The sequence below is a fragment of the Arvicola amphibius genome, chromosome 6, assembly GCF_903992535.2.
Source record: "Arvicola amphibius chromosome 6, mArvAmp1.2, whole genome shotgun sequence".
NCBI lineage: Eukaryota > Metazoa > Chordata > Mammalia > Rodentia > Cricetidae > Arvicola > Arvicola amphibius.
In genome coordinates this window covers 112,471,509-112,497,595 of record NC_052052.2, presented here as the reverse complement: position 1 = coordinate 112,497,595, position 26,087 = coordinate 112,471,509, and the positions used below count along the sequence as shown (strand labels likewise).

The 26,087-nt window shown below is 44.0% G+C and overlaps 1 protein-coding gene across 1 annotated transcript in view; it reads right to left on the bottom strand.

Moving 5' to 3' along the window:
• The window catches only part of Adarb2 (adenosine deaminase RNA specific B2 (inactive)), a gene marked incomplete at its 5' end in the record, with an annotated part of 191,617 nt that extends 166,005 nt beyond the window's left edge, over positions 1 to 25,612 (bottom strand). The window contains 3 exons of the mRNA XM_038334718.1: positions 7,553 to 8,460; positions 20,268 to 20,354; positions 25,591 to 25,612. Of these exons, the coding sequence (XP_038190646.1) occupies positions 7,553 to 8,460; positions 20,268 to 20,354; positions 25,591 to 25,612 (1,017 nt within the window). The remainder of the gene's footprint in view (positions 1 to 7,552; positions 8,461 to 20,267; positions 20,355 to 25,590) is intronic.
• Positions 25,613 to 26,087: the final 475 nt, after the last annotated feature.

The window sequence follows — 26,087 nt, the reverse complement described above, 5'->3', positions numbered from 1 at the left end:
AAAGCCATCGTCTTTTATATCACTATGTAAATTATAGAATTATCAAGAGTGATTGGGTGAGAAGGGCTGGTTTCCTACGAGACTAATCTGTTCAACCATTAATGTACATTGCACATGGAGGTCATTGAAGGAGGAGAAATGTGGCATTCATTTTTAACATTTGATCCCAGAGGCTCCTTCTGAGGCATACTTATTTCAAGTTCTTGCCAGTTTTACACACCCGAAGGCACAGGCACAGTCTTCTACAGCAGGCCCTCTTGTAGGCTTCGTTGTTCAAATCAGCCAGCCTTTAGCAGTCACTTTAGAAGGCATTTCCTCTTCTACTTTGAGGACACATGTATTTTAGTTGCTTTGACTAAACCCTTGTAAAACACCATAAACACCAATCCACTTGATATAGAGATTTACAAACACGGGGAAATAAAGGGCGAATGAGAAAACTACAGACAAGCCAATTAATTCTCTTCTCAGGTTTACTGTGTGCCTAGGGAGAATGTAACTTTTCTTTAGCTCCTTTTGCTGCGATGTACTTTTTTTTCTAACCACTTTCTCAACAACAGAACTGCTAAAAAAAAAAGTCATTCTTTTTTGAATTTGTGCTTTCTGAACTCAGATCTTTTCATGCTAGAGGTGAGAACCGGGCTTGAGACTGTTATTATTTCTCATGATGATACTTCTAGGTAATGAGTGTTTATCCATTCTCAGGCTCTTGTTCTGGTTCCTACTATTAGCCATGTCAGCCTAGAGGGGTCTTGTACCAAAGGTAGATAAACAAAACAAGAAGGATTTGGACAGAGCCTCCTGGCTATCTCTCAGTGAGCACATCATTTCCAACAGCTGTTTATGGAGTCCCGGGACTTGCACACTTTCTTATCAGCATAGTAAACCCTACCTATTTATGTCTGCTCCATGCCTTAAAGACATTAATAAATGTTTGCTTTTGCTACTCTGGCTAAGACTTAGCTCTCAGGCACCTGACATGGTGAAAATTAGACCCCGATGAACTCACTCCTGCAGTCCGAGCCTTTGTAGTGAGCATCATGCGATTGAATTTACTCCTTCAAAACCCAGACTGCAGAAACAATGTGGACTCTTGCCCCGCTCCTGCTGGGCCTCTACTTTAGGTAGCTTAGTAAAGCCGGTGCTTTGGATTCCAAGAACAGCAACTACCATCATATATTTGGACTCATCTCAAGGTCTCAGGGGGAAATTTTAAGAGGTTCTACTTCTTTAGGATTATCCTATCTATCCTATACACTCTATGTCTTCATTCCAGAACCCAATAGGAATCACAGCATACAATAAGCTGTGAGCATGGGAAAGCTGTCCCCTATCACTTATCTGTCATGTGGTGGCATGGGAGGGGGAGAGATGCCCCGTCCACCACCCACCAACACTCGAGGCAGGTGGGAGAGCTGTCCCTGCCCTCCACCAGCTGCAACACTCTGGAGAGCAGGTCCTGCACCTTGCCTGGGCAGCAGAATAGAACCAACCCCATTGGCAAAGGTGTGGGCGACTCAGCCCTGAAGTTGTGAGCATGGAAGAGCTGTCTCCTCTATTCACCTGTCATGTGGTGGCATGAGCGGGAGAGACATGCACCCTTCCCCACCTATCAATGCCTGAGGTCATAAGAGTGGAGAGCTGGCCCTGACCCTCATCTGCTGCAGCACTCGAGAGTGGCCCCTACTCCATGCCTGGACAACACAGTAGAGCTGGCCCTGAAGGTGTAGGTGTGGGAGATCCAATCCTGAGGAGACGAAAGAACTGTCCCACTCCTTGCTCATCCCTGCAAAGGGTGAACTAGCCAATGCAATGCAGGAGAGCTCACCCTGGTGGTGAGGACAAGGGAACGTTTGTGGGTTGACCAACCTTGCTACTACCTATACCCAGAACCAGGTTTATGGGTCAGCCCACCCCATCATCCACTCCATCTGTGATGTGCATGTGAAGGGACTGGTCCTGCAGACCCAAAGCTGCAGGATCTCCAAAACACAGGGTAATAGCGAGAAAACTAAGAGGAGTTCCAGTGAGGGCCCAGCATTGATTGTATAATAGATACCAGAGGCCTTGAACCAGACCAGTGACTCTCTGCAATGAACACTTGCAAACACAGATATATGGACGAAAAGGTTTACTGCGTGACTCACCGTGTCACACTACAGCTTCCATAATGAGATAACCCCATTTTTTCTTTTCTTTTTTTCTCTTAGATTTTTATCTTGGTGGGGGACAAGGTTTAGGGGCAGAGGGTAGATATGCAGGGATGGGAAATGAATGGAATCAAGATGCAAGATGTGAAAGACACAAAGAATAAATAAAAAATAAGATTCTTAGTGTGTGAACATGTGTATATGTGTTCACGTGCATGCGCACATGTGAGTGCATGTGCATGGCATGCACTAGAGGGCAGAGGTCAACCTCAAGTGATAGTCCCCAGGACCTATTCCTTCTTGTTTCTGGTGACAGGGTTTCTCTTTCGACTGGAGCTTGCTGATTCCATTAGGTTGGCCGGCCGGCCAGTATATCCAGGGGTTCATTTGTCACTGGCTCTTGAGCTCTGTGATTACAAGGGCACACCAACATGCTATCCTTGTTAAGTGGGTGCTGGAGATAGACACAGGTCTTCTTGCTTGCATGACAATTACTTTACTAAATGAGCCGTCTCTCTAGCATCAACAGCTGCATCTTAAACATGCTTTCCTGATATTCCCAAGCTCTGGCACACACGCAGTATTTGTTCATAGCCTATCACATAATTAAGAGAATTCATACTAGGATGGCTTGAAGCGTTGTTTGTGATGCTTTAACTTTGGTTAAAGCATTGGACAGACAACATCCAGTTATCTTCTATGGAATAACATGTGTGTCTTTGCTGTCCTGCATGGGGAAGAATATGGGAATTTGTGAAGACATTAAATACTAGTATCAGTGTCCAAGTTCCAGAAACTGCACTGCTACAGGGTCCTCAAGGCAAACTCTGGAAGAATTGTCCTTGCTCAGGGGATGTGGGAAGTGCTCTGTTCTGAGAGCCCAGGCAATAGTTTTGTGAAGATGTTTGGTTTGCTGCACCCATGGCAGTGCTGACAGAGCAGTCAGATAAAGATCACAAGAGGACACATCCCTAAAGACCCATGACCTAGAGTCATGGTGCCTTTGAGACCAAGTGTTTACTTGAATATCATTGAAGGATAAGGGTGTGGTGTTCACGATGTATATTACAGTCAAGGAGGGAAGTTCATGAAGTATAAATGAAGGATTCTGTGCTCCTTAGGTGAGGGGCACAGAGTATTTTTGGGCAGTTTTCATGGTGGCCAAATGGATGGTCCATGATGCATGGGTTGTAGTCCACAAAGTATAGGTAAAGGTTTCATGATGTCTTGGTGGGGTATTGCCATGTGTATATGGAGTGTTCCCTGAGCTACAGGTCAGGGCTCATGGTCTATACACAGGGAAACCCGCAATTCACAGATATAGTTTTCCTGAAGCTTTATGATCTATAGACGAAAGGCTTTGATATATAGATGGGAATTCCATGATGTGCAGACAGGGGTCAACAATTTGTGCATAGACTTTCTATGGTCTATATAGATGGAGTATCTATGACCTATGAATGAGACACTCAGGTTCTAGAAACAGAGGTTGGCATGACATGTAGACACAGGTTCAACAGTGCATAGCTAGGACTTCTGTGATCTATAGACAGAGGCCCCATGATGTATTGACAGTGGTTCCGAGAGAACACAGTTCCTAGAAGGAAGGGGTTTAGGCTGAGTAGGAAATCTTAATGGTAAACCTTAAAACTGTTTATTTTCATATATTCTCCCATGAACTCAGACCCTATCTAGGACAGGTTTTCAATTTCATCAGCCCTGATTCCCATTTTTACGTTTGGCCCCCACCCAGCTACAGGGTGCACTTTTTAAGGGGCTGAGGCAAGAGGATAATGAGCCCCTGGCACGGCTGTGCTGCTGTGGTGTGATGAATGGCCCGCAACCCTCGAGCCGCTCCATGCCCTTCATCATCCAGTCGGAGTGGTTAGCAGACTGTCAGAGAAAAATAATTTAGCAGCCATGGCTTTAACGGATGTGCTGCATTCTGGGGTCAAATGACTATTACAAAGTAGTAGCGCTGCCTGGCTTCTCCATCGTGAGAACTCAGAGTTGACAACATGAAAGAAGGACGCATCACACCCAGAACTCACTGACGTCCTTCAATTTCACACGGTAGGAAGCAGAAGAGAGAGATGGGGTGGGTGTCCTAGTAAATAGAGAATCCCTGGCCTGCCTGGGAGCCTTGCGGGGAGCTCTGGCCTTTCTGCAAAGTGGCATAAAGCTGCGGCCATGTGAAACAGCACAAGGACTATGCCTACAATTGCTCTCGGACCTTCTCAAGTAGGCAAGAGAGATGAGCTGATCAAGCTCGTGCCAAAGGTCATGGGCAGTTTCAGAAAGGGCTCATTCTTCTGCACAGCCTTGAGTCCTGGAAGTGGGGAGGAGACTGCTTCCATGGCACTTCTGCAAGTTTGATTCCTTGTAGCAGAGAGGTAGAATGGGAGGGGGGGAAGTCAGACAAATAAAAAGACAAAGGCATAGGAAAGAGAGGATACAAGGTCATAGAGTTTCTTGCTAGTGAGTGCGCAGGAGTGGATCTAGAAAATGTTCTTGTTTCTTTCTCTAGCCCATTCTGTTCACTGGGGTTATGCATTTATTTGCGCGTGAACTGAAAGGCAAGACTGATGAAGTTTATGGTTTTCCCCCTTCCACCTGCTCCTTAAGTCATTATTACATGTGCAATAAATGCTTGAGGTGAAGTAAATGAGTAGGAAGTGTAGATAAAGCAGGGAAAAAAAACCACTGTCCCTCAACTGGGACTCATATATAGTGTGTCTTTTCTCTCATCAAAATTTGTGAAAATCAGTACATCTTATGGTCGGGAACATGGCTCAGTCAAGAGAGTGCAGGTTCTGCAAGCATGAGGATCTAACTTTGGATCATTAGTATCCACATAAAAACAGGCAATGGTATCATGGGCCTATAATCCAAGCTTTAGAGAGGTAGAGACAGACGGATCACTGGGGCACACTGACCAGCTAGTCTCGTCAAACTGCTGAACTTCCCGTTCAGTGAGAGATTCTGTATCAAGAAACAAGATGGAGGGGCTGGAGAGATGGCTCAGCAGTGAAGGGTGCATATTACAATTTCAGAGACCTCCATTAGTTCCCAGAATCCACATCACATGGCTCACAACTACCAGTAACTCCAGGTGCCTCTTTTGGATTTGGGATCACTGCAGTCATTTGCATACCTCCACATAAACACATAAATAAAAATATAAGGTGACAAGTGATAGAAGAGACATGCCACATTGATCTCTGACATGCCTCTACATGAGTGCACACACATGTGTGTACACACCCACACATATACACACCCAAACATATACACAAGCATGTGCTGTAAACACACATACACAAAGGACATCTGCTCTGGCGTCTTTCCCATGCCTGCTTAGAGTCAAATATGAAATGAGTGAATGAATGAAATGAACTAATGAATGCCCTATCCAGTTATTATTCAAGCTGAAAGAGCCCTTTATGCTCGTTGTTCACACATATCCCTGAGCAGTATCTGGCATTTTTATGACACCCTGAATTCTTTTGTGGGTTCTTTATCTTCAAAAGCAAAATAAGGGATTCTATTCCAGGTGCTGTGATGTCATGATGGTGACGATCCCAGCAATAACTCACCGTTATTAAGTACTTATGATGAATCCCACACGGGGCTAAGTGCCTTTTAACTATCTAAAGTGTTTCTTTCCTTGATTGATGCCCAGAATGAATAAAAATAATTTTCTGTATCGACTACATTAGAGAGACCTACAAATAAGTCTCAGAGTGATAAGAGAAAAGATAATTTGCATAAATAAGCAATTATAGAACTTGGCAGAATAAGGTTGTCTTAAGTGGTGTGAGAATAGTTCTTGACACACAGGCAGTGCTACACAGGCACCTTAAACATTTGGAGGTAAACTCCTGTGAGAAAGCAGACTCACAGGGCTGGGGGTGGAGCTCAGAGGGACCCCTTGTCTAATGTGCCAGTGGCTCTGGGTCACTCCAGCAGCAGCAAGAAAGAAAAAAATGAAATTAGAACCACCATTGTGTTGGCAAAACGGGGAGAGATCCCTTTCTCTTTCTTTTTTCTTCCCCTCCTACTTCCCCCCTCTCTGTCTCTCTCCCTCTCCCTACCTCTCTTTCCTCTCTCTCTCTCTCTCTCTCTCTCTCTCTCTCTCTCTCTCTCTCTCTCTCTCTCTCTCTCTCTCTCCCTCTGTCTCTCTCTGTTATATGTGCCAGGCTGACCTTGAACTTGCTATGTATCTGAAGATAACCTTGAACTCTTTATCCTCTTGCTGCTACCTCCCTGGTGCAGGGATTATGGAAGCGCACCTCCATTCTTGGTTCATGCAGCGCTGGGGGTTGAACACACAGCTTCGTGAATGCTGGGAAAGCACTAGACAACCAGAGTCACATCCGCAGTTCCCTAATCCTTATTTCTGGCTTCTCTGCCTTCCAGCAGCTTCCGACGCCTCTCAGTCTGCGCTAGTGTCTTACTGGGGAAATTCCCACCTGGTGGGAAATCATACTCAGCGGTTCTGGCCGCTCCAGTGAGACAGTTTCCCTCTTGGTTTGCTCACAGTAACTAACTAGAAACTTAGCGCAGACCACCAACCAACACACTTTTTTTTCTTGGTTCTTCACTTTCTAAGTTACTGGAGGACCTGGCGAATGAATCTTGCTTTCCTTTCCTGCAGCTGGGTCTCTAGGTGGGGACAGAAGACTCTGCGTTCTGCTGGCTCCACTTGTTTCCTGTGACCCTGGTTGTCTTTCCGCCCTAGCAGTTGAGCCCATCATTGTGAAAGTTGCCTAGCTTCATGAGTTCTCTCATTACTTCTGTTCGGTTGCTGTGTTGATGAACTCTTTGCTTAATATTCCCAGCAGTTCCTCTCTATGTGCTTAGGAAAGGGGCCTTTTCAGGAAGGCCAGCGCTTTACCATGTTCTTCTCACAGACACTGGGGGAGAAGGGCATGCCCATTTCCCCATCGCAGCAAGAATAGCCCAACCCATTGAGACGGTGGGACAGATCTAACGGGAGACCACCAAGTCCAGTTGGAATGGGACTGAAGGAACAGGGGACCAAACCGGACTCTCTGAATGTGGCTGACGGTGGAGGAGGACTGAGAAACCAAGGACAACGGCAATGAACATGAACTCTACAGCATGGACGGGCTCACTGTGAGCCTTGTCAGTTTGGTTGCTCACCTTCCTGGACTTAGGGGGAGCTGGGAGGACCTTGGACTTAACATAGTGAAGGGAACCCTGATGGCTCTTTGTCTTGGAGAGGGGTGGAGTGGGGGTATGGGTGGAAGGGAGGGGAGGGAAGGGGGAGGAGGAGGGAAGGAGATGGAAATCTTTAATAAAAAAATGAGGAAAAAAAAAAGAATAGCCCAACCCACATCCATCTTTCCACTGACAGGCAGCTACCCGAGAAGTCTCACCTGTGGCAAGAGGTTGCTTTTACTCCTGCTGGGTGTGTGGCCAGGCAGCCGGATGTCGAAGAGGGCCTGCAAAGCAGCTTGTGCTGCCTGGCCCTTGGCCAGCTTCTTGCTGCGTCCAGAGCCTTCGAACGTCCTCCCGTCCACGCACACAGCCATGACAAAACTCTTGACTCGGGGCTTTTCGGCTGTTTCAGAGAGGCACACATACCGCAGACCTGAGCGTAACTCATTCAGCACCACTACAGGGTTCCTCTCGCCCAGAGCCCCAGGGGCCAGCCTGGACCTGTCAGGCAGAGCCTGGCCCATGAGGTCCAGTGTGTGGTAGAACAGTCGTCCTCGTCGGTAGGTGGAAGACAGAAACTCCGGGTCGACAGGACGACAGCCGGGGAAGTCCTCATTTCTTGAAGATGGTTCGAACTCCTTGAACAACGTGTCTGGGAAGTCAGCCTGGTCAGAGGTGAAGTCAGTGCATGAACTGGTACTACTGCCCATAGCCAGGTGGGCCTGAAACGCATTGGGGAACTGCACGAAGGACTTCAGGGCCATCTCTGCTGCCCGCATCTTGGCTTTCTTTTTAGTGGGCCCCGTGCCTTCAAACGTGAGCCCGTTCACTTCCACAGCCACTGCGAAGACTGGGGCGTGCACCGGGCCCGTTTGTGACACCATCCGGTACTGCAGACCCGGCTTCAGCTCATGCAGTTGGACCAGGGCATTCTTGGGTGTCATAGACCAGGAGAGCTTCTTCCAGATCAGCTGGAGTTTGCAGAAATGCCCCGCGTTTCCTTCCTCCAGTGGCCTTTTCCTTTTAATGCTGGTTGTGCTGCCTCTGGCCCAGTCTGCAGGGGGCAGGGCCCTAGTCCCCAGGTTGCTCACATTTCGGTTTTCCTTCACTTCAGCACTGCTGGTACCTGGGGGTGAGAACAAATTAGTCATGACCCAGGGCACTGGCAGGTCAGCAGTAATGACAGAAACTGTTGCTAATGATGGCTCTGGAAGACTGGGAATCCAGGCTCATGGGTCTTTGCCATCAGCGCCTCCAGCCAGTCTGGGAAAGGTGCTATAGTGGCTTGTGCAAGACTCAAAGGAGGAGGAACACTAGGGACCAGTTGCCTGTGGAGGAAAGGCTCCATCATTGGGCAATCCTCAGAAAGTCAGGCCTGAAAAGATGTGAGGAAGAGACAGGAAAGGGGTGTGTCCTATGCATGGTCTCACACTATGTTGTCTGAGCTATGATATTGTCACTTACGAGTGCCTACCTCCTCTGCACCTACATTATCTCTTAAAAATCAAACAGATGAGTAGCCCTGCCTATGTATGGTTTGGGGCAACAGCAGACGTTAGAAAGGCTGTTCTTGCAATGATGAGCACCTTCCTGCCTCATGTGCTTTCAGGGCCATCAGGCATGGTGACTGATGCTTGTGATGCCCTTAGCACTGAAGAACAGGGGTAGGGCTTTGTCGAGGATATGCTCTTTCACATCAAGCCCAATAGAGTTTCTCAAAACCCCGCCTCCCAGATCACATCTGGAAGTGAGACCTCCATGGAGGAGACAGCTAGGAGCCAATCAAATGGAGGTGCAGCTGCCTTTTCTAAACACCCGCATGCTGCCTGTGTAGGCCAATACAGTTGCTGGCTTCAGTCATGCTGCTTGGTAACAGAACTGGAGAGTCCGAGGGGTGCATGGGGCCCTGGCCAACCAGCCCCATCCTAGCTGAGACAACCCATGGGAAGCCATCAAAAGCCACAGGTGCCGAGATGTGGCCTTGATTCTTCATCTGAATATGATTCTTGTCTTCTCTGCCACAATCACCTGGGACTTTTTAATAAAGTGCACTGACTAGAAGTCCTTTGTCCTTCTAAATAAAAAAATACCACATGTTGACATATCGAAGTTGGAAACGGTCCTAAATGAACCATATGATTCAGCTGCAAATCTGGGGCTCGACTTCCCCTACAGGATAGAAGGAATCCTTGGATTACTCTGCTGAGAGCCTTCCCATCTTAGCCAGGCAAACAGGTAAAACAGACCAAAATGTAATGTGTTTCTTAGGATATGCACCCACAGATCAGTGGGAATGAACACAGGTACAATTCCATGGCAAAAAATTTAGGGACACCCCCTGACAACCAAGAAACACTACCTACTCAGAAACACTACCTACTCAGTAATATGTCGTTAGGGATGCATCTGAGAACTGAGATTAATAAAGATGTTCACCATAACATAATATTTTAAAATTGAAAATGTAGGAACTATCTAACTTCCCATGCCTCGAGGAATGGTTAAGTTACAGTAGACTCAACAACAAAATGATATACAACAATTATATCTTAATGGACTCTATATGCTTCAACATAAATAAAACTCATCAGCATGTTAAATGACAAAATGAACTTGCAAAAATTCCATTGAGTCAGAATGTCATGAGAATACTCACATGACATATTATTTGTGTAGTCAGACTTATGAAAGAACTGAAGACAGTTATATCATAAAGACATATTCCCATCTCCCACAGGAGGTGGAGGGAGGGAAGGAAAAGAAATGGATAAAGAATGGCTTCATTTGTATTTGTAACATTTTCTTTCTTTTTAAAAAATTACAGTGTGTGTTTGTGGTGTGTGTCTGTGTGTGTGTGTGTGTGTGTGTGTGTACCGTGGCATGTGTATTGTATGTGGAGTTCAGAGGACAACTTGTAGGAATCAGTTCTCTCTTTCCTTCATGTGTGTCCCAAGGATTTAACATGAGCCATCAGGATTGGTGGCAAGCATCTTTATCACCTGAACCATTTTGCTGATCCAACATTTTGTATCTTTGCAAAAAACTGACATAAAGCAAGTTCACCAAAACCATCACTTGCTATAACTATATCTTAAACTACATATAGTTGACATCTATCTATCTGTCTGTCTGTCTGTCTGTCTGTCTGTCTGTCTGTCTGTCTATCTATCTATCTATCATCTATCTATTTCACACACACACACACACACACACACACACACACACAATGTGCACACACATCTTGAGGCTGATCTGGCTAGGCATAGCCATGCCCAGGTGTGCACCTTCCATGCATTTTTTTCAGAGGCTGGGAGCTCTCAGCTCTGTGGCAGGTGTGAATGTGTTGTGTTTTTTTTTTCACGTTAAGCTGGTGGAAACTCCAGGTGAATTTTCCAGTGAACCCACAACTTCAAAACAGACATTTAATGCCTGGCTGGCTGTTGACACATGGATCTGCTTCTCTTCTGCAGCTTGAAAGCTACACACATGCACATGCACGTGCATACACACACACACATCATAACTGAGTGAAGATGAATTTAAAGATAATTTAAGACTAGCCACCACCTTGAATGACTATTTTCTAATAAAGCTGTCCTGTTTAGAAAAACCCAGTTGTGAACTGCCACATGACCATGTGAACTGCCACATGACCATATGACCCCTGCTGAACTTTGCTAGGGTGTAGGGTGTGTGCTTCTAGAAGCTAAACTCTTAGTTTTATTATAATAACCCAAGGATTATGCCTATGAATAGTCTGGCATTGTCAACTGACCCATAAGCCTCTATGCATTCTGTTGAGAACCTAACTTTTATATATTTCTTCTTCCTTAGTCCCTAGTTAGTGGCTAGTATGGTCAACATTTTATAAGCAGGCAGGCAGAAGCTGAGACTCAAGGAGTTGAAATAATTTATTTATAAAGGTTGTATGCTGTGTTGTGTTCATGATGGGACTCGGTCCTAGGAATCTCACACTCCTCTCATCTGTGCAGTGGCTGTAAGTTGATTTTATGGACACAGAATGGTTGTGACATTTTCTTGGCCTTTGTAGATTGACACCCCTCCCCAGGCCATCTGGATATAATGAAACCAAGTCTACTCCATGCGTGATGAGTCCTGGGGCTGATCTGGCCAGGCAGAACCATGTCCAGGTTTCTGTGCACCTTGTACATGTCCTCAGGGGCTGGGGGGCTCTCTGTGGCAGGTGTGAATGTGTGTGTATTTTTTTTTCTCATTAAGCTGGTGGAAACTCCAGGTGAATTTTCCGGTGAACCCACAACTTCAAAACAGACGCTGAATGCCTGGCTGGCTCTTGACACATGGACCTGCTTCTCTCGTGCAGCCTGAAAGCTACGTAGGTTGAGACCTGCCAGAATGGCTGCTGTGCGCCTAACCTCTCAGTTTATGGCATTGTTGTTGGAGAATAATGAAGAAGAAGGTACAATTTCACAGCCACAAAGGATGCCTTTGAAAATCAGGGGCCTTTCAGAGGTATCCCGACATTTGAGAATGTTCTTTTCAGCATGTACTCTACTTCCTCTCAGCTCAGAGCTAACCTGTCGGTCATAGCTATCATGTCTGTATAAAGAAGCCCAAACAGTCCTTGCTAGGATGCTCCAGTGGGGGGCACTGGGCTCTGCATTGAAAGCAAGCTCAGCTTCTCAGTTTAATTTTATAAATTGTGAAATGGGCTTACTACTATCTCTATCAATTTGCTACTAAAAAGCTATTAGGCTTGGGGAGGTTAGTTTGTTCAAAAGTGTGGACCTGAGTACTTTCTCAGTGATAACCATGCAGCACTCATTTGCTATGGATCTCAGCAAAAATAATTACCTTGTAGACAGCAAGTGCTAAATCTCGGCTGTTTGTGTTGATCGTTGTGAGCTCTGGGTATGCACACTGCAATGGACTCTGCTTTTTAGGGTGTTTCAAGCCAAGGGAGAGTGTTCATTAGATTAAACCATGTGATTTTCCCAGACTGAACTCAAAATGGAAAATAAAGAGCAAACAAAACAATTCCCAAATCCCCACATCAGATTGCCTAGAAACCTGCTTGGAGCCTTCTAATTTCTTATTGATTTCTTACAATGTGGGGATTCAATAAGTGTGCCAGTGTGATTATGGTGGCTAGCATATCAGATGACCTTTGCTGTATCTTGAGAATCGAACCAGAAAATAATGTTTTTGCTCTATACAAGGTGAAATCCCTTTTATTTGCTTCTCTTCTGTAACTCTCAATATCTTACTACTGTCGTAGTTGGAACTCTTTATATAAACTTTGATTATTAAACCATGGTGTGAGTTTCTTTCTTCTCGTGTGTGTGTGTTGGTACATGTGTGCATGTTTATGTATATGCACATTGTGTGTGTGTGTGTGTGTGTGTGTGTGTGCGTGCAAGTGTGGAAACCAAAGGTTGATGTTGGGTGTTTTCTCAGTTTGAGACAGGGTCTTCAAATGAACATGGAGCTTGCCAAGTAGGTTAGGCTGGTTGGCCACAAAGCCCCAGATCTTGCTGTTTCTGTTTCCCCAGCATTGGGATTACAGTTGTTCCCAGTACACCTTTTTACATGGGTGCTGGATATCAAACTCAGGAGTTGTGCTTGTGAAATAAGATAACAATATGAACTATCTGTCAGTTCCTGTGAGCTCCTTTCTTAATAATCAATAATTAGTAGTGGTTGATTTAAAACTACAGACATTGGTCCCTTACATACAAGGTAGACTCTCTGGGATGACATTACCCATGGTGATATTACTAATGTAAAACGTGTTGGTTAACGGATCCTCAGAGTTCAGCAAGTACTTCCAGCTAGACTTAGACTGTGGTCTCTGTCCTGGGAAGCGTAGTACTTGAGGTGGTTCAGTGCCCACTTCACAGGGTGTAGAGTTAAGCAGGTGAGAGATCAAACAAAGCCTTTGTTGTTTATGATTATTGGAATCTTAGGCAGCTCATTCTGTGCAAGCTTCATTTCTTTAAATGGCAGAAAATGAAGATTTTACTTATATTTGTTTTATCGGTTGAAAGTGAATTAAGTGACTATGAATCTATCTATCTATCTGTCTGTCTATTTATGTATGTATACATGTATGTATCTATCTATGTACATATGTATACATCTTTCTCTCTCTGTACGTATCTATGTATGTATGTATGTATGTATGTATCTATCTATCTATCTATCTATCTATCTATCTATCTATCTATCTATCTATCTATCTGTCTATCAGACTTAGCAAAAAGACCACCTCAGGGGCATTTAAAGTTCAGCACGGAAGCAATCAGTGCAGGACCTCCTACTTCTATTCTCAAAGATGTACCAGAGAGAAGGGTAAATGGATCTCTGATTTCTCTGGTGTGCTGAATGGTAGATGGTGATTTTACCACCCAGAAATGTGGACAAAAGAACAGCACTGGCTCCCTAAGAGCAGAACAAAACACTTCCCTGGTCTTGTCCTTTGCTTGACAAGGCATACGTTCACGCCTATTCGCTTCTAGTGCACTGCCTGTAATCCATTCATGTGGATACAAGCCCTATCGTTTTTCCTTGGGCTCCTTTATGCCAATGGGAGCAACACAGACACAGGTAACACTCATCTTGTGACAAGATTGGAGACAGAAGGACCCTTCTTTACTCCAGTAATGCCTGCTGCTATTCATATCCAATTGCAACCAAGCCAGGTGCATCTGGGCATTTTCCTACTGCCTTTTCTGTGGACTCTTCATAGCTCTGACTCTGACATACACATTCATATTTTCCTCTTCACGGAGAAGGCATTAAATATGTTCCACTCCCCTCCTCTGACCCAGGAAATTATATTCATTTTTTTCTCCATTTAGTTAATAGGTTTTATACACCCAATTGTCACATATAATAATCGACAGATTAGAAAAGTCAGGAGATCAAAAAAAGCCCTCTGACTTACACACAGTCTGGAAGAGTTAGTTGTGAAAGCACTCACTAGGGGAGTAGTGGGAGATCCTTGTATCCTACAAATAAACTCAGAGGGCTGTGTAAACACTGTGGCTCTTATGCTGTCAATTCCCAGCCCTGCCCTGGGGTTCTTGTACTGGTAGTATGCGTACATTCCTGGGCTGTGAGGGGACATGAGGGCTTTCTATCTGCTCCTGTTCTTCTTACCCAGTGGGTACTTTCAGTATTATACCTTTCTCTGAGTGTTCCTGGAGGCACCGGGTGTGGAATTAGCATGTGCTTACTGCCCGAGAGTGCAGACTAGACCTTAGGAGATCTAACCACAGTCACACATACGTATGCATATACAAGTGCATATTCCTGTGTGTATCAGACCTGCCTCGGGATGCTGAGGAGGCAGAGAGGGAAGCAGAATAATGCAGCAGCTCTGCGGTGACAGAATGGCTTTTCTGTCACCGCAGATGGCTTACATGTAAGAGTCTCAGACTGCATTTCTCCCCTTAGAACATTCCTGATTTGGGTTCCAAACACCTTTCCTGATGAAACTCGCTCCCAAGGAGACCACATGCATGGCTTCAGTGCCCAAGGTTCTTCTGCTTTGATACATACAGTGGCAAATTGCCTCATTCTTCAAGACACTGTAAAAGAAGACATCTCAGAACTGTGACTCCCATAAGGTCTTTTCAGGGAGTCACATGTGTCTTCCCATCATGGGAATTAGGGGAGAAAAAAGCAAGCAAATAACTTCAGACAACATTAGATAAATACCGTAAGCAACGGTAATAGAACAATCATGCGCAATTTGAAGACGGCCAGGCACTGAAAGAAAATGTCTAAGTCAGGAAGGCATCTGTATAGGAAAATGAAAAATGAAATTATTTCCATTCTGCTTCCCTCACACCTGGATTCTTCTCCAGACAAAATGTGTCGGCAATTATAATGCTAAGTTTAAAGTCTAATGCATGAAGGAGCCACATTTTGGACAGGAAGAAAAAAATTGTATATTGTCATAGCTGCAGCTATGTGTTTAGTTTCTAAATAAGTCTGTAATTTGCAATTTATTAAGTTTGATGACCTGGGCTGATAACATTCAGGAATTGTTAGACAAGGTGGTGGTTGGGTCTTAAGTGAGAGCATATTGCTAGCATCCCTAAGAAGCCATCCTTGCTTGTGGATTTCTTTATGTGCCTCCTCCTTCTCTGCTGGCTCCCTTGCAGGCCAGAATCTTCTACCCGGTTATTATGTACACCCGGCTTCCTCTCATGGCTTGGCATCATTGGGATAGTATGCATCACTGGTAATGACACTGTCTTGTCTGTGGGTCAGGAGGGCTCCGGAGAGCCAGCCATCCAGTGCGCCACGCTACATTTGAAGAGATAATATTGTTCCTGGTGAAGGTTATTCGGCTGCCAAGCAGCCCTGGTTTAAAAAACAGAACAGCTCCTCCCAGATGACAAGGCTTAACAACAGCAGAATGGCAGACAGCCTGGTCCTTCCTCCAGACAGCGGAGAGGGCTTGGTGTGTGGAGGGGCAAAAGATAGCCTAAACAGTAGGGTGCATGACAGACAGGTTCAAGTTGAGGTGTGCAGGAGGTAGCACAAGCCTGGCATTTGCTGGTGTATGTGGGTGCAACAGTTTGTTAGCTTGAGCAGATTGTTCAAAGGCTCGTCATGAGTAACCATGATGCTGTGATGTGTGTGCATGGAATTCAGGGAAAAGCAGGTACAGTTGGTAAGGAAATGTCCTCTATTAGAGTCCAAGGCAATATGAAACTCTGGGTCTCAGTTGTCTTTGAATCTGGGTCAAATCCCAGCTTCTGAGCAGAGGGTGGGGCCCGGGTAGATAGGGACACATTGCTGCTCAGCATTGCAAGGTGAAGCCTTCTCAGACTGAATGATGAAGGCAGACAAGTCTTGAAACCACAGTATTGTATGAGTCTCCCAGCTCAGATCCAGCCTACTGCTGACTGGCTCCTAGATACCAACGTTCTATAGGCAGAGCCTAACGTGTGTGTAATGGATGTGTCCTGGCTGTGTTTCTCTGTCTCTCTGCATAACTTCTTTAGATGGAGAAGTTTACAGCTCTAAGCAATGCCTTTGATATATCCCAGGTTGCTAGGATCTAGATCGCTGCTGAGAGGCATTCTCCAACAGTTGAAAACATGTAAATGATTAGACATGAACTGTCTTTACGTTAGAGTAGCACAGACACAGAAGATCCAGAGGATGCTAATGCATGAAGCGTGGGGCTAGTGGTTGGTCATATGTGCTTCCTCTTCCCGCCCATGCTTCCACACTCATGTTCACAGACACTACCCGTATGTAAACATATACATTTACCACATACCATTCTTACACACTACAGACATATACATGATAAATACAGTCATGCAACATATAGGTAGATAAACATGAATACCACTCACACCATGGACATCTGTATATCAAACACAAATGTATAAAAATAGTTTTCTAAATGAACTAACAGCATTTAGAGAGGAAGAGAGGTCCGAGCAGAAGACTTAGTGGGTAAAGCACTTGCTACACAAAGAGGAGGATCTACATTTTAATCACCACCACCCATGCTGAAGTCAGGAGCTGCCATGGGTGTCTATAACCCCAGCACTGGGGTGTAGACAAAGGCAGATCCCAGAGGATGCTCGATAGATAGTCTGATAGAGACACGAGCTTCAGGTTCAGTGAAGAGACGCTGTCTCGAAATACACAACACAAAACCAAACAAGACGAAGGAAGAAAGATAGAGGAAGACATCCAATATACTTGTCTGGATTCCACATACATATACATTCACACTCACATGCACTTATACACACACGCATACCCCCCACGTGCCTAACCACACACAATCACATATACACAAATTAATCCACTAATCAAAAAATGAGGCTCCCCAAGCACTTCAAAAGCATTTTAATGTATAACAAACAGTTAAAAGTTATTTTTATCCGTACATTTCTTTCCATTAGCCAGTAAACCAAATCAGGGGGAAATAGCTTGAATTACAAGTATCATCCATCCTCAGTTGAGCATTCCTTGTGTTCTATATTCCTACCTTGCCTCAACCCTATGACTTTCTGGGATGGTAACTCCCCACTCCCATTTGTAAGCTCACAAGTCCAAGAGTAAACATGCCTTCAGAATTCCTAGACCCTAAACTAGGTTCCTACTTTCTTAACTGGTCAGCCTCAGGAGCAGGGGCAGCAGCAGCAGCAGCAGCAGCAGCAGCAGCAGCAGCAGCAGCAGCAGCAGCAGCAGCAGCAACAGCAGCAGCAGCGACTGTGACTGTTGAGGCTGCGGCTGGTGGTGTTGGTGGTGGTGGTGGTGGTGTGAAAATTTTTCAGTGTCCCCTGGACAGAGCAGTGACGTTACAAAGGTCTTGAGGTTTTTAAGATCTTGAGCCTTTAGTTACTTCAGGAAAGTGGAACCTGAATTTCTGTAAGTTAGAGCCCGTTTGCTTCTCCTTCTCTCCAGAAGTTCCCTAGGTAACTCACTGCTTTCTTCTCCTGATTCAGCTGGCTTCCCAGCAGCTCCAGGTGGAGAGAGCTGCAAACAGAATTCAGATTCCTCTCATGTCAGAATAAATTTGGCCAGACAATATGCTTTTTAACTCCTCTTTTCCTAAGGTTTCTGAGGTAGCCATCCATAATTTGACTGATCTGGGAATTTTTTAAAATTTGGATCACCAAGAGGATATACACAACGATATGTCAAAGTTTTGCTTCAAACCACAAGCCTTGCTAAGAGGGGACCCCAGAAATTCAGGGTCAAGAACACCTCTCTAAACCCAGCCAGTTTCTTCCCCTATCCCTCAACCTCCATTCCCTTCTCTAGAAATAAAAAGATCCAAGTAGAAAGTTGTGACCATCTGGCAAGGTTCCGACCTTTGAGCTCTCTCAACTTTGCTTTTGGGCAGTGAGGTAGGGAGGTACAATGGCTACTACTCATTGCTAACCTGACAGGATCTAGGCATGATCCCTTAGGAGAATTTTTTTGGCCACATGTGTGAATTTCTAGTCTTAACTAAGATGGGAAGACCTCCCTAGATTGGGTTGAGGTCCTGACCAGAGAAGGAAAAAGTAAGTTGAGCACTTGCATTCATTTCTTTCTGCTTCCCAATGGAGGATGCAATGTGACCAGCCAGATCATGATCTGCAGCCACAACTTCACCACCATGATACCCTTGGATCATGAGTCAAAATAAACCCTCTTTGCCTTAAGTCGCTTTTGCTGGCATTTGTCATAGCAATAGGGAAAGTGAGTAATTAAAGGAAGAAATAACCATTTCTAATAGCATTAACAATTTCTAGAGAGAGGATGCCCACAATGATACGCTGTGATTCTTAGAGGCTGATGGTAACACAGACACCATTCCCATGGAAATCTCTGCCAGTGGTTTTGCTTGATTCAGCCAATTATCTTAGCAACCAACCACCAATAGCACCTTGCTTCCTTCTTGTCCCACGACAAGCACATTCTTAGCTCATTTTAGTTGTAAAAGAAGCCCACCTGTTAGGTGGTGTTAAGATACAGAGAGGTGTTCTTATGGGATGTTTGGACTCCTTTTTAAATGCGTGACAATGTGCCACAGGTAAGAGAAGAGCGCAGGGCAAGCCAAACACTCCCAGAATTCTCGTCTCCTCTCCCTTCCCTTCCCCTCTTTTTCCCACCTCCCCTCCCCTCTCTTTTCCTTTCCTCTCCAATCTTTCACTCTTGTCTCTTCTCTTCTCTCCTCCTTCCTTCCTCTCTTTATTTTTCCCCTCTTTCTTAGCTTCTATTCTGAGCTCTCCCTACTGATCTAAGCAGAAGAGATGAATATGACCCCTTACCTAAACCAACTTCAATATCAGGACAACTAATGCCGCCGCCGCCGCATCTTCTCTAGCTTCACGCACTTGAAATGTTTCAATAGAAAAACCCCTACTTATCATTTTTATTGTTAAAGAACTGTAAAAATCCAGTCACCGAGACACCACAATATTGCAATCATTCAATTTTTTATGTAGTTAGAAGGGGAGAATGAAGAAAAAAAGGATTGCCTAAGAAAGCTAGTTCATTTCCCACACTGTCTGGGGCTCTTGGTCACACATTACTGACATTTTCTTATCTTTAAGATGATGATGGGACTCCAGGTAAGCACACAATTCCAAATGAGGACAGGATATTAGATAAGACTGGGGCTTTAGGTAAGGATAGATTTCCTGGCGTTGGTAACTAGGTAGGTGAGATATGAAGGTCTGGACAGGAATGAGGCACACACATACCAACTGTGGATGATAATGGGGTAGCTGGTAAAGATGGGGCTACAAGGGGAGATAGGGTTTTAGTTTAAGGGTAGAACTGCCACTGAGAGTGGGAATCCAAATGAGGACAGAACTTCTGTTTGCAGATTCAACCATAGGGATGAGGAACTATAGTCAACAAGGGAAGGCGGTATTCCAGGGGAATATGAGTGAGGATAGGACTCTACGCGAGTTTGGTCCTGAAGGTGAAGATGGATGCAGATTAGGGAGGATCCTAGATATAGTTGGCACTGCCGTGAAGAATGTGTAAATTTGGTCCTATAGGTGGGGTGACCTGAGGGTCAGGGTGGGTTGCAGGTAATGCTGGTACCGTGTTAACGATGGGATTACATGTGGGCACAAGGCTGTGGGCGAGGATAAATATTTGTGTGAGTTTGGTCCTGAAGATGGATTTCAGATGAGGACTAGACTCTGTGTAAGGACTCCATTCTTCAGGTGATGATAGTTTACTAGTAACTATGGGAATAGGGAGAGTGTGGAGCTACAGGTGAGGATGGAACTATGGGTAAGGATGTAACTGTGGAGGAAGATGGATCTGTTGAAGTTGGGAGCAGGGTCTCCTCTACTAGATAAGATCAGCCAGTCTCCTTTCCATGGCTACAAGGCAACCGAGAAAGACAATCCCACCCCCATACGCATTAAGTGAGGACCTCTCCACAAGAGAAGTGGGGTTGCTTACTTAGATTGTCTTCATCCTCCGTGTTTGTGGTTCCAGGACTTAGGTACTTGAAGGGAGCGAGGAAGGTTGACAATATGCTTACTTTGTCTGGAAAGAGAAAGAAGAGGAAAATGCACTTTTGACATCGAGTTTCAGGAAAACTCAATGCTTTCATATGTTCTGATTACCAAAATGTTGGACAAGGGAAGAGAAAAGATCATCGTGGTTACACACATGTCATTCTGGCTCCATCTTTTATTGGATATTTGACAACATTTTTATCAAAGTCCTCTCTCCATCCATTTAAAACCCTTATGATTTCCATCTTTCTTCCCTTCTTTATTTGTTTTTGCTACCTTCTATGCTCTTGTTCCACATCCCTGAAAACTTTAATTGCATTCAGGTGAAGAACCTTTCATCTACTCACAGGTGGGTGGGCTAACACCTATCGTGGAAAGTTTTAGAGAGAAAGTTCAGTTAAATAATTCCAGAATTAAGAGAGAATTGTCACCCAAAGGATTTCCCAAGTTTCTCACTTGTGTAACATTTTCTCTGAGCTCTTGAATGATATACATGAAGTAAAATTGTAGAAATTGAGAAACACATGCATGTGTACACACACGCGTGTGCGCATGTGCACACACATGCACACAGGGTCATGTCACTTAGTGGGTGTATTAGTAGAAGAACTAGAAGTGAGAATTAGGCCAGAGTTAGGTAGGGGGCCTGAACCATGAGGTTCAATGACACTGATAAAATTCCAGGGACCCAGGAATAGCTGGCTTTCTCATCCCTCTTGTCCTGGTTGATGTTTATTTTACTCTGTAGCCTACGCTGGCCTTGAGCTCGATATTTTCCAACCTCAGCCTCCCAGAGACTAGAATTACTTCTGTGCACCAATATGCCCAACTGACAATTCCTCTCTTAAGGAATTCTAGGTGGGACATGTTATTGGAAAACACATTTTAAAATAAGTAATTAAATGAGTTGAAGTTCCTTATTTTAGAAGATTCCACTGAGCAAACTATACGGCAGAAACTGCGAGTGTCTGCTCATACAGCACCTTCTCTCTATTGCCAGAGCCTCAGTGCAGGGGACTCCCGGGATCCCCACTCTCCTTGTGTCTGTTTCGCTATGAATCTGGACCACAGATGAAAGGACTACCATCACTTGTTTGCTGTGATACAGCATCAGAGACATTTCTGATCTTCTTTTAAGCTGCTTGGGGCACTGGCCACGAAGGACTTGGCTGCGGTGCTGTGCAGGGGCCTTTCCTTCTCCTCTGCAGTCTTTCCCACTCGAGGGCGGGATGTTTTAGTGGGGGTCACTGTGTTCTACACTGCCTCTTGTCTCTTGCTGTTATTACAGAGGTGGCCTGCCTGTACCCGTATTCCCATTTGCACTTGTACCTTGATCTAAGGGCAGAAACCCATGAAACGCTCACTGGTGGCTTTAACTGCCCTTAGCCTTCAGGCGACCAGGCTCAGGATGGAACACGCTCTTTTCTTCCAAGGCTGAGCCCATTTTCTTTTTAGCCAAGCTTTCCAGAGGCCAGGGGAGATCACATTGAAATTCATCTCAGAGCCTGTTAACAGCTGTTGTTTCCAGTAGAGACAGGCACCAATATAGTGTTCACACAAAGAGAACAATAAATAACTCTAATATGAAGTGCCTGCTCCTCCTTCATTCTACCAAACACGAAGGATCGACGCAGCAAAGGCATTGCTCCCCTCCCACCCCCTGGGTTCTCATCGCCCAACCTCATTTACTCCAACAGAATGAAATACCTTGCTTGAGTTATAATTTCATTAAGTGAGTCCAATAACGTTGCACAAAGACTGTGAAGCTCAAATGATTTTGTCTGGAGGATCTTGAAATGAAATTATAATTTTTTAATAAAGCAGGAACACCAGCAAAACCCCCACAAAATATACCAAACTATTTCACAGCAAAACTGTGAAATATATAAAGACAGTTTCAGATCCATCCAAGTCTTCACTTTTTGTCATTGCTGTTTTTTCCCCATGTCTATCAGACAAAAAGAGTGCATCCGGATAAAACTAAATTCCAGACGAACAATGTTTTTCAGAGTCCATATAGTCTCCATATTGCATGATGCAAGTATAAACCAGGACAAGTACTTATTGTTTATCTGAAGTTCATGTTTAAGGCAAAGGATGTGCATCGACATTTCTCTAAGGAAGATATTCTACAGGCCAATGAGCACTTAATGATTACTATCAGTGGTTATTAAGGACATACAAGTGCAAGGAAAACCACAATCAGGCACTGCACCATACCCACAGAATAGCTATTGGAAACAAGACAGAAAACGGAGTCCTGGAAAAGGTGTAGGGAAAGTCACACCCTGAGCTCTGCTGATGCTGACACGACAGCCATCCCTCTCGTCGGTCTAGAGCTTAAAGAAGTAAGAGCTTCGTTTCACAGTAGCCTAGAGACAGAGGCACCAGTGTCCACTGCCAGATGAATGCATAAACAAAAGTAGGGTATACCCTCATTGTGGAGTAGTATTCAGCACGCAAAAGAAAGAAACCATGCAATTTGTTCCCATATGGTTGCAATTATGGGCTTTAGAGTAAAAGACAAATGTTGTATGATTGCATTTATATGCACAATCTGAAAAGTTGAAGGCACTGGGCTGTGAGAAAGGAGATGCCAGTCAAAGAATGTAAAGCTTTCACGTATGAGAGTGTTGAAGGAGCTGCGGGCTGTGTTCCCGCCCAGCTCCCATCCGCCTGGCTAGCTTATACCCAGAAATAACAACACACAAATTGTATTCATTTAAATACTGCTTGGCCCATTAGTTTCAGCCTCTTAGTGGCTAATTCTCACATCTTGCTTTAACCCATATTTAGTAATCTGTGTAGCACCACGAGGTGGTGGCTTACCGGGAAATATCTTAACCTTTGTCCATCTCAGAGAGGAGAGCCATGGTGACTGCCTGAGGCATCTGCCTGACTCTGCTTTCTTTCTCCCACAATTCTATTCTGTCTACTCTGCCTACCTAATTTTCTGTCCTATTAAAGGGCCAAGGCAGTTTCTTTATTAACCAATGAAAGTAACACATAGACAGATGACCCTCCTCCATCATGAGAGGACAAGGTTCTGATTCCCTAACAAACAGCATCATAGCTGTAGGTAACAGCAATGCATCGAGCACTTGCCACTTAATGAGATTAGATTTTATGTCCTTAATGTGCACACACACACACACACACACACACACACACACACACACACGATGGTAACTATGAGTAGTGATGGTTATATTAACCTAACTATGATAATTATACCATATATATTAAATTATAATATGATAAGCTTTAAATATATATAATTTCATGACCCGATTAAATATTTTTAAATTAAATTAAATCATAACCACATCACTTAGTTTCAAGCACCACAAATCAAAACTAACAAACTTAAACTGAAGGGCAGACAATACACTATCACCGAGATTTTAACATTCTTTTCTCAATAACTTAAAGGGGAAGTAGGGAGGAAGGATGGTGTGCAGAACAGGAAGTTTAAACAGAGTCATCAGCTAGCCTGATTACAATGACAAGCACATAATACTCCAGCCAACCAGGGAAGTATGTACTTTCATTTCCCTCTCTCAAGGAACAAGTCACTGAGATAGGTAATTTGTTTAGAAATAAAACAGGTCTTCATAAATTTCACAGAACTGAAACCATAAAGGCCAATTTTGGCAATAATATGATTAAATTAAGTGTTTATAAATAAAAGTCCAACTAAGCAAAACTTTAATAAATATTAATAATACTGTTAAAAGCAAAAAGGAATCCACAGACTGGTATTATGGTCTTAAAAGTTTCAGAGCATATTTGTGCCCATAGTGAAAGAACTCTTGTAACTCATTAACAGAGACCATAAAATCCAATTATAAAATGATCAAGATATTTGAACACAAACTTCACAATAGAAAATAGATGTATTGCCAATAAATCCACCAACTTGTACTGAACAACATTACAGCTTGGGGAAATGCAAATTAAAACCACAGTGAGATATCAATGCATAGTTTTTAGAAAAAAACTTACATTTAAAAAGACTGCTAATACTAAATGTGGTAAAAGATGCAGAGATATTCACAAAGCACATATTAGTAGATCATATGTGTAGCTATAGCTGTTAAATATACACCTGACCTATGACATACCAACTCATTCTAGGTTTTTCTCAAAATAATGTCAATGAAATAGCTATCTTCATAAGGGATCTGTAAAGAGGCTTTTGTAGAAAGTCTATGTATTATGACTCCAAAATCAAACTATCTCAAATGCCCATCAACAGAAAATGGACAAATGAATTGTAGTATATTTATATGATGGTGTAGCACAGAGCTAAACAAAACAAAATGAAATAAAAGGATCGAACTGTCAAAATACATCATGCTATGGCTGTGTCTCTGAAGCATTAGATGGAGGGGAGAAAATAGTCACGAAGTGGAATGTACTACTGGATTGCATCGAGAAAGTTCAGAGCAGGCAAAAACACCTTCATGGTGAAAGAAAATCCTTCTGCTGTGATGTAACTCTTTTGTTTCTGCAAACTGCTTTGTGGTGAGGGTCATCAGGCAGCCCGTAAGGTTGAGTTACAGGGTGACTGGAAAGAGGTCATGAAGAGTATTTCTGGTATGATGGAAACACATTTTATGTTGCTAAGACTGTGGGCTTTGTGTGTATGCATGTGTTATGGTATAGATATTAAAGCCATGGGCTTTATGTCTGTCTGCAGGTGTCACTAAACCACAACCTTCCACATTATGTAAATTACATTTCAGTGGTTAAATGCTAAAACACAAATCATAATTGTACAAGAAACCAAATCCTCCAAAACCTCAAAGTGTCAATTTACCAGAAAAGGGAAATGAAGGCTGGGGTGCATGCTATTTCACCTGTAAAGAAGGGTCGGGATGGCAGATGTTGAGTGAAGAGATCAACTCGGAAGAATAAATGATAAAGCCACTTATGGCCTCATTTATTAGGATTTAGATTCAGACTTTATTGCCTGTTTATTTTATAGTTGTGAATACTTAGATCTATTAAAGAGCCCTGACAATTCAATAAGAACAACAACGATAACTTATAGCCTCAATGATAAAGCGTAGTTGGGTTTTCTTTTACTCTAACCCCATGTTGGAATGCCAAAATGTTGTTGGTTGTTTTTACTCTTTTGGGGACCCACCACTCAGTCCCCAAATAAATCACACACAGAGGCTTATTCTTATTTATAAATGCCTGGCCTTAGCTTGGCTTGTTTCTAGCCAGTTTCCTTAACTTAAATTATCCCCGTCTACCTTTGCCTCTGGGCCTTTTCCTTTTCTTACTTCTGTGTATCTGACTTTCACTCTTATTCCATGGCTGGCTGGGTGGCTGGGTGGCTGGGTGGCTGGGTGGCTGGGTGGGAGGGTGGCTGGGTGGCTGGGTGGGTGGCTGGCTGGGTGGCTGAGTGGGTGGCTGGCTGGCCCCTGATGTCTTGCCCTCTTGTCTTGCTCCTTCTCTCCTTGTTCTTCTCTCCCCACCCTGCCCAGATTTCTCCTCCTATTTATACTGTCTGCCTGCCAGCCCCACCTATCCTTGCTCCTGCCTCGCTATTGGCCATTCAGCTCTTTATTAGACCAAAAGGTGCTTTAGACAGGCAAAGTAACACAGCTTCACAGAGTTAAACAAATGTAGCACAAACAAAAGCAACACAACTTTGCATCGTTAAACAAATGTCCCAGACCATAAACAAATGTAACACACCTTAAAATAATATTCTACAACTATCAAGTCTCTTGGAACCATTCTTAGA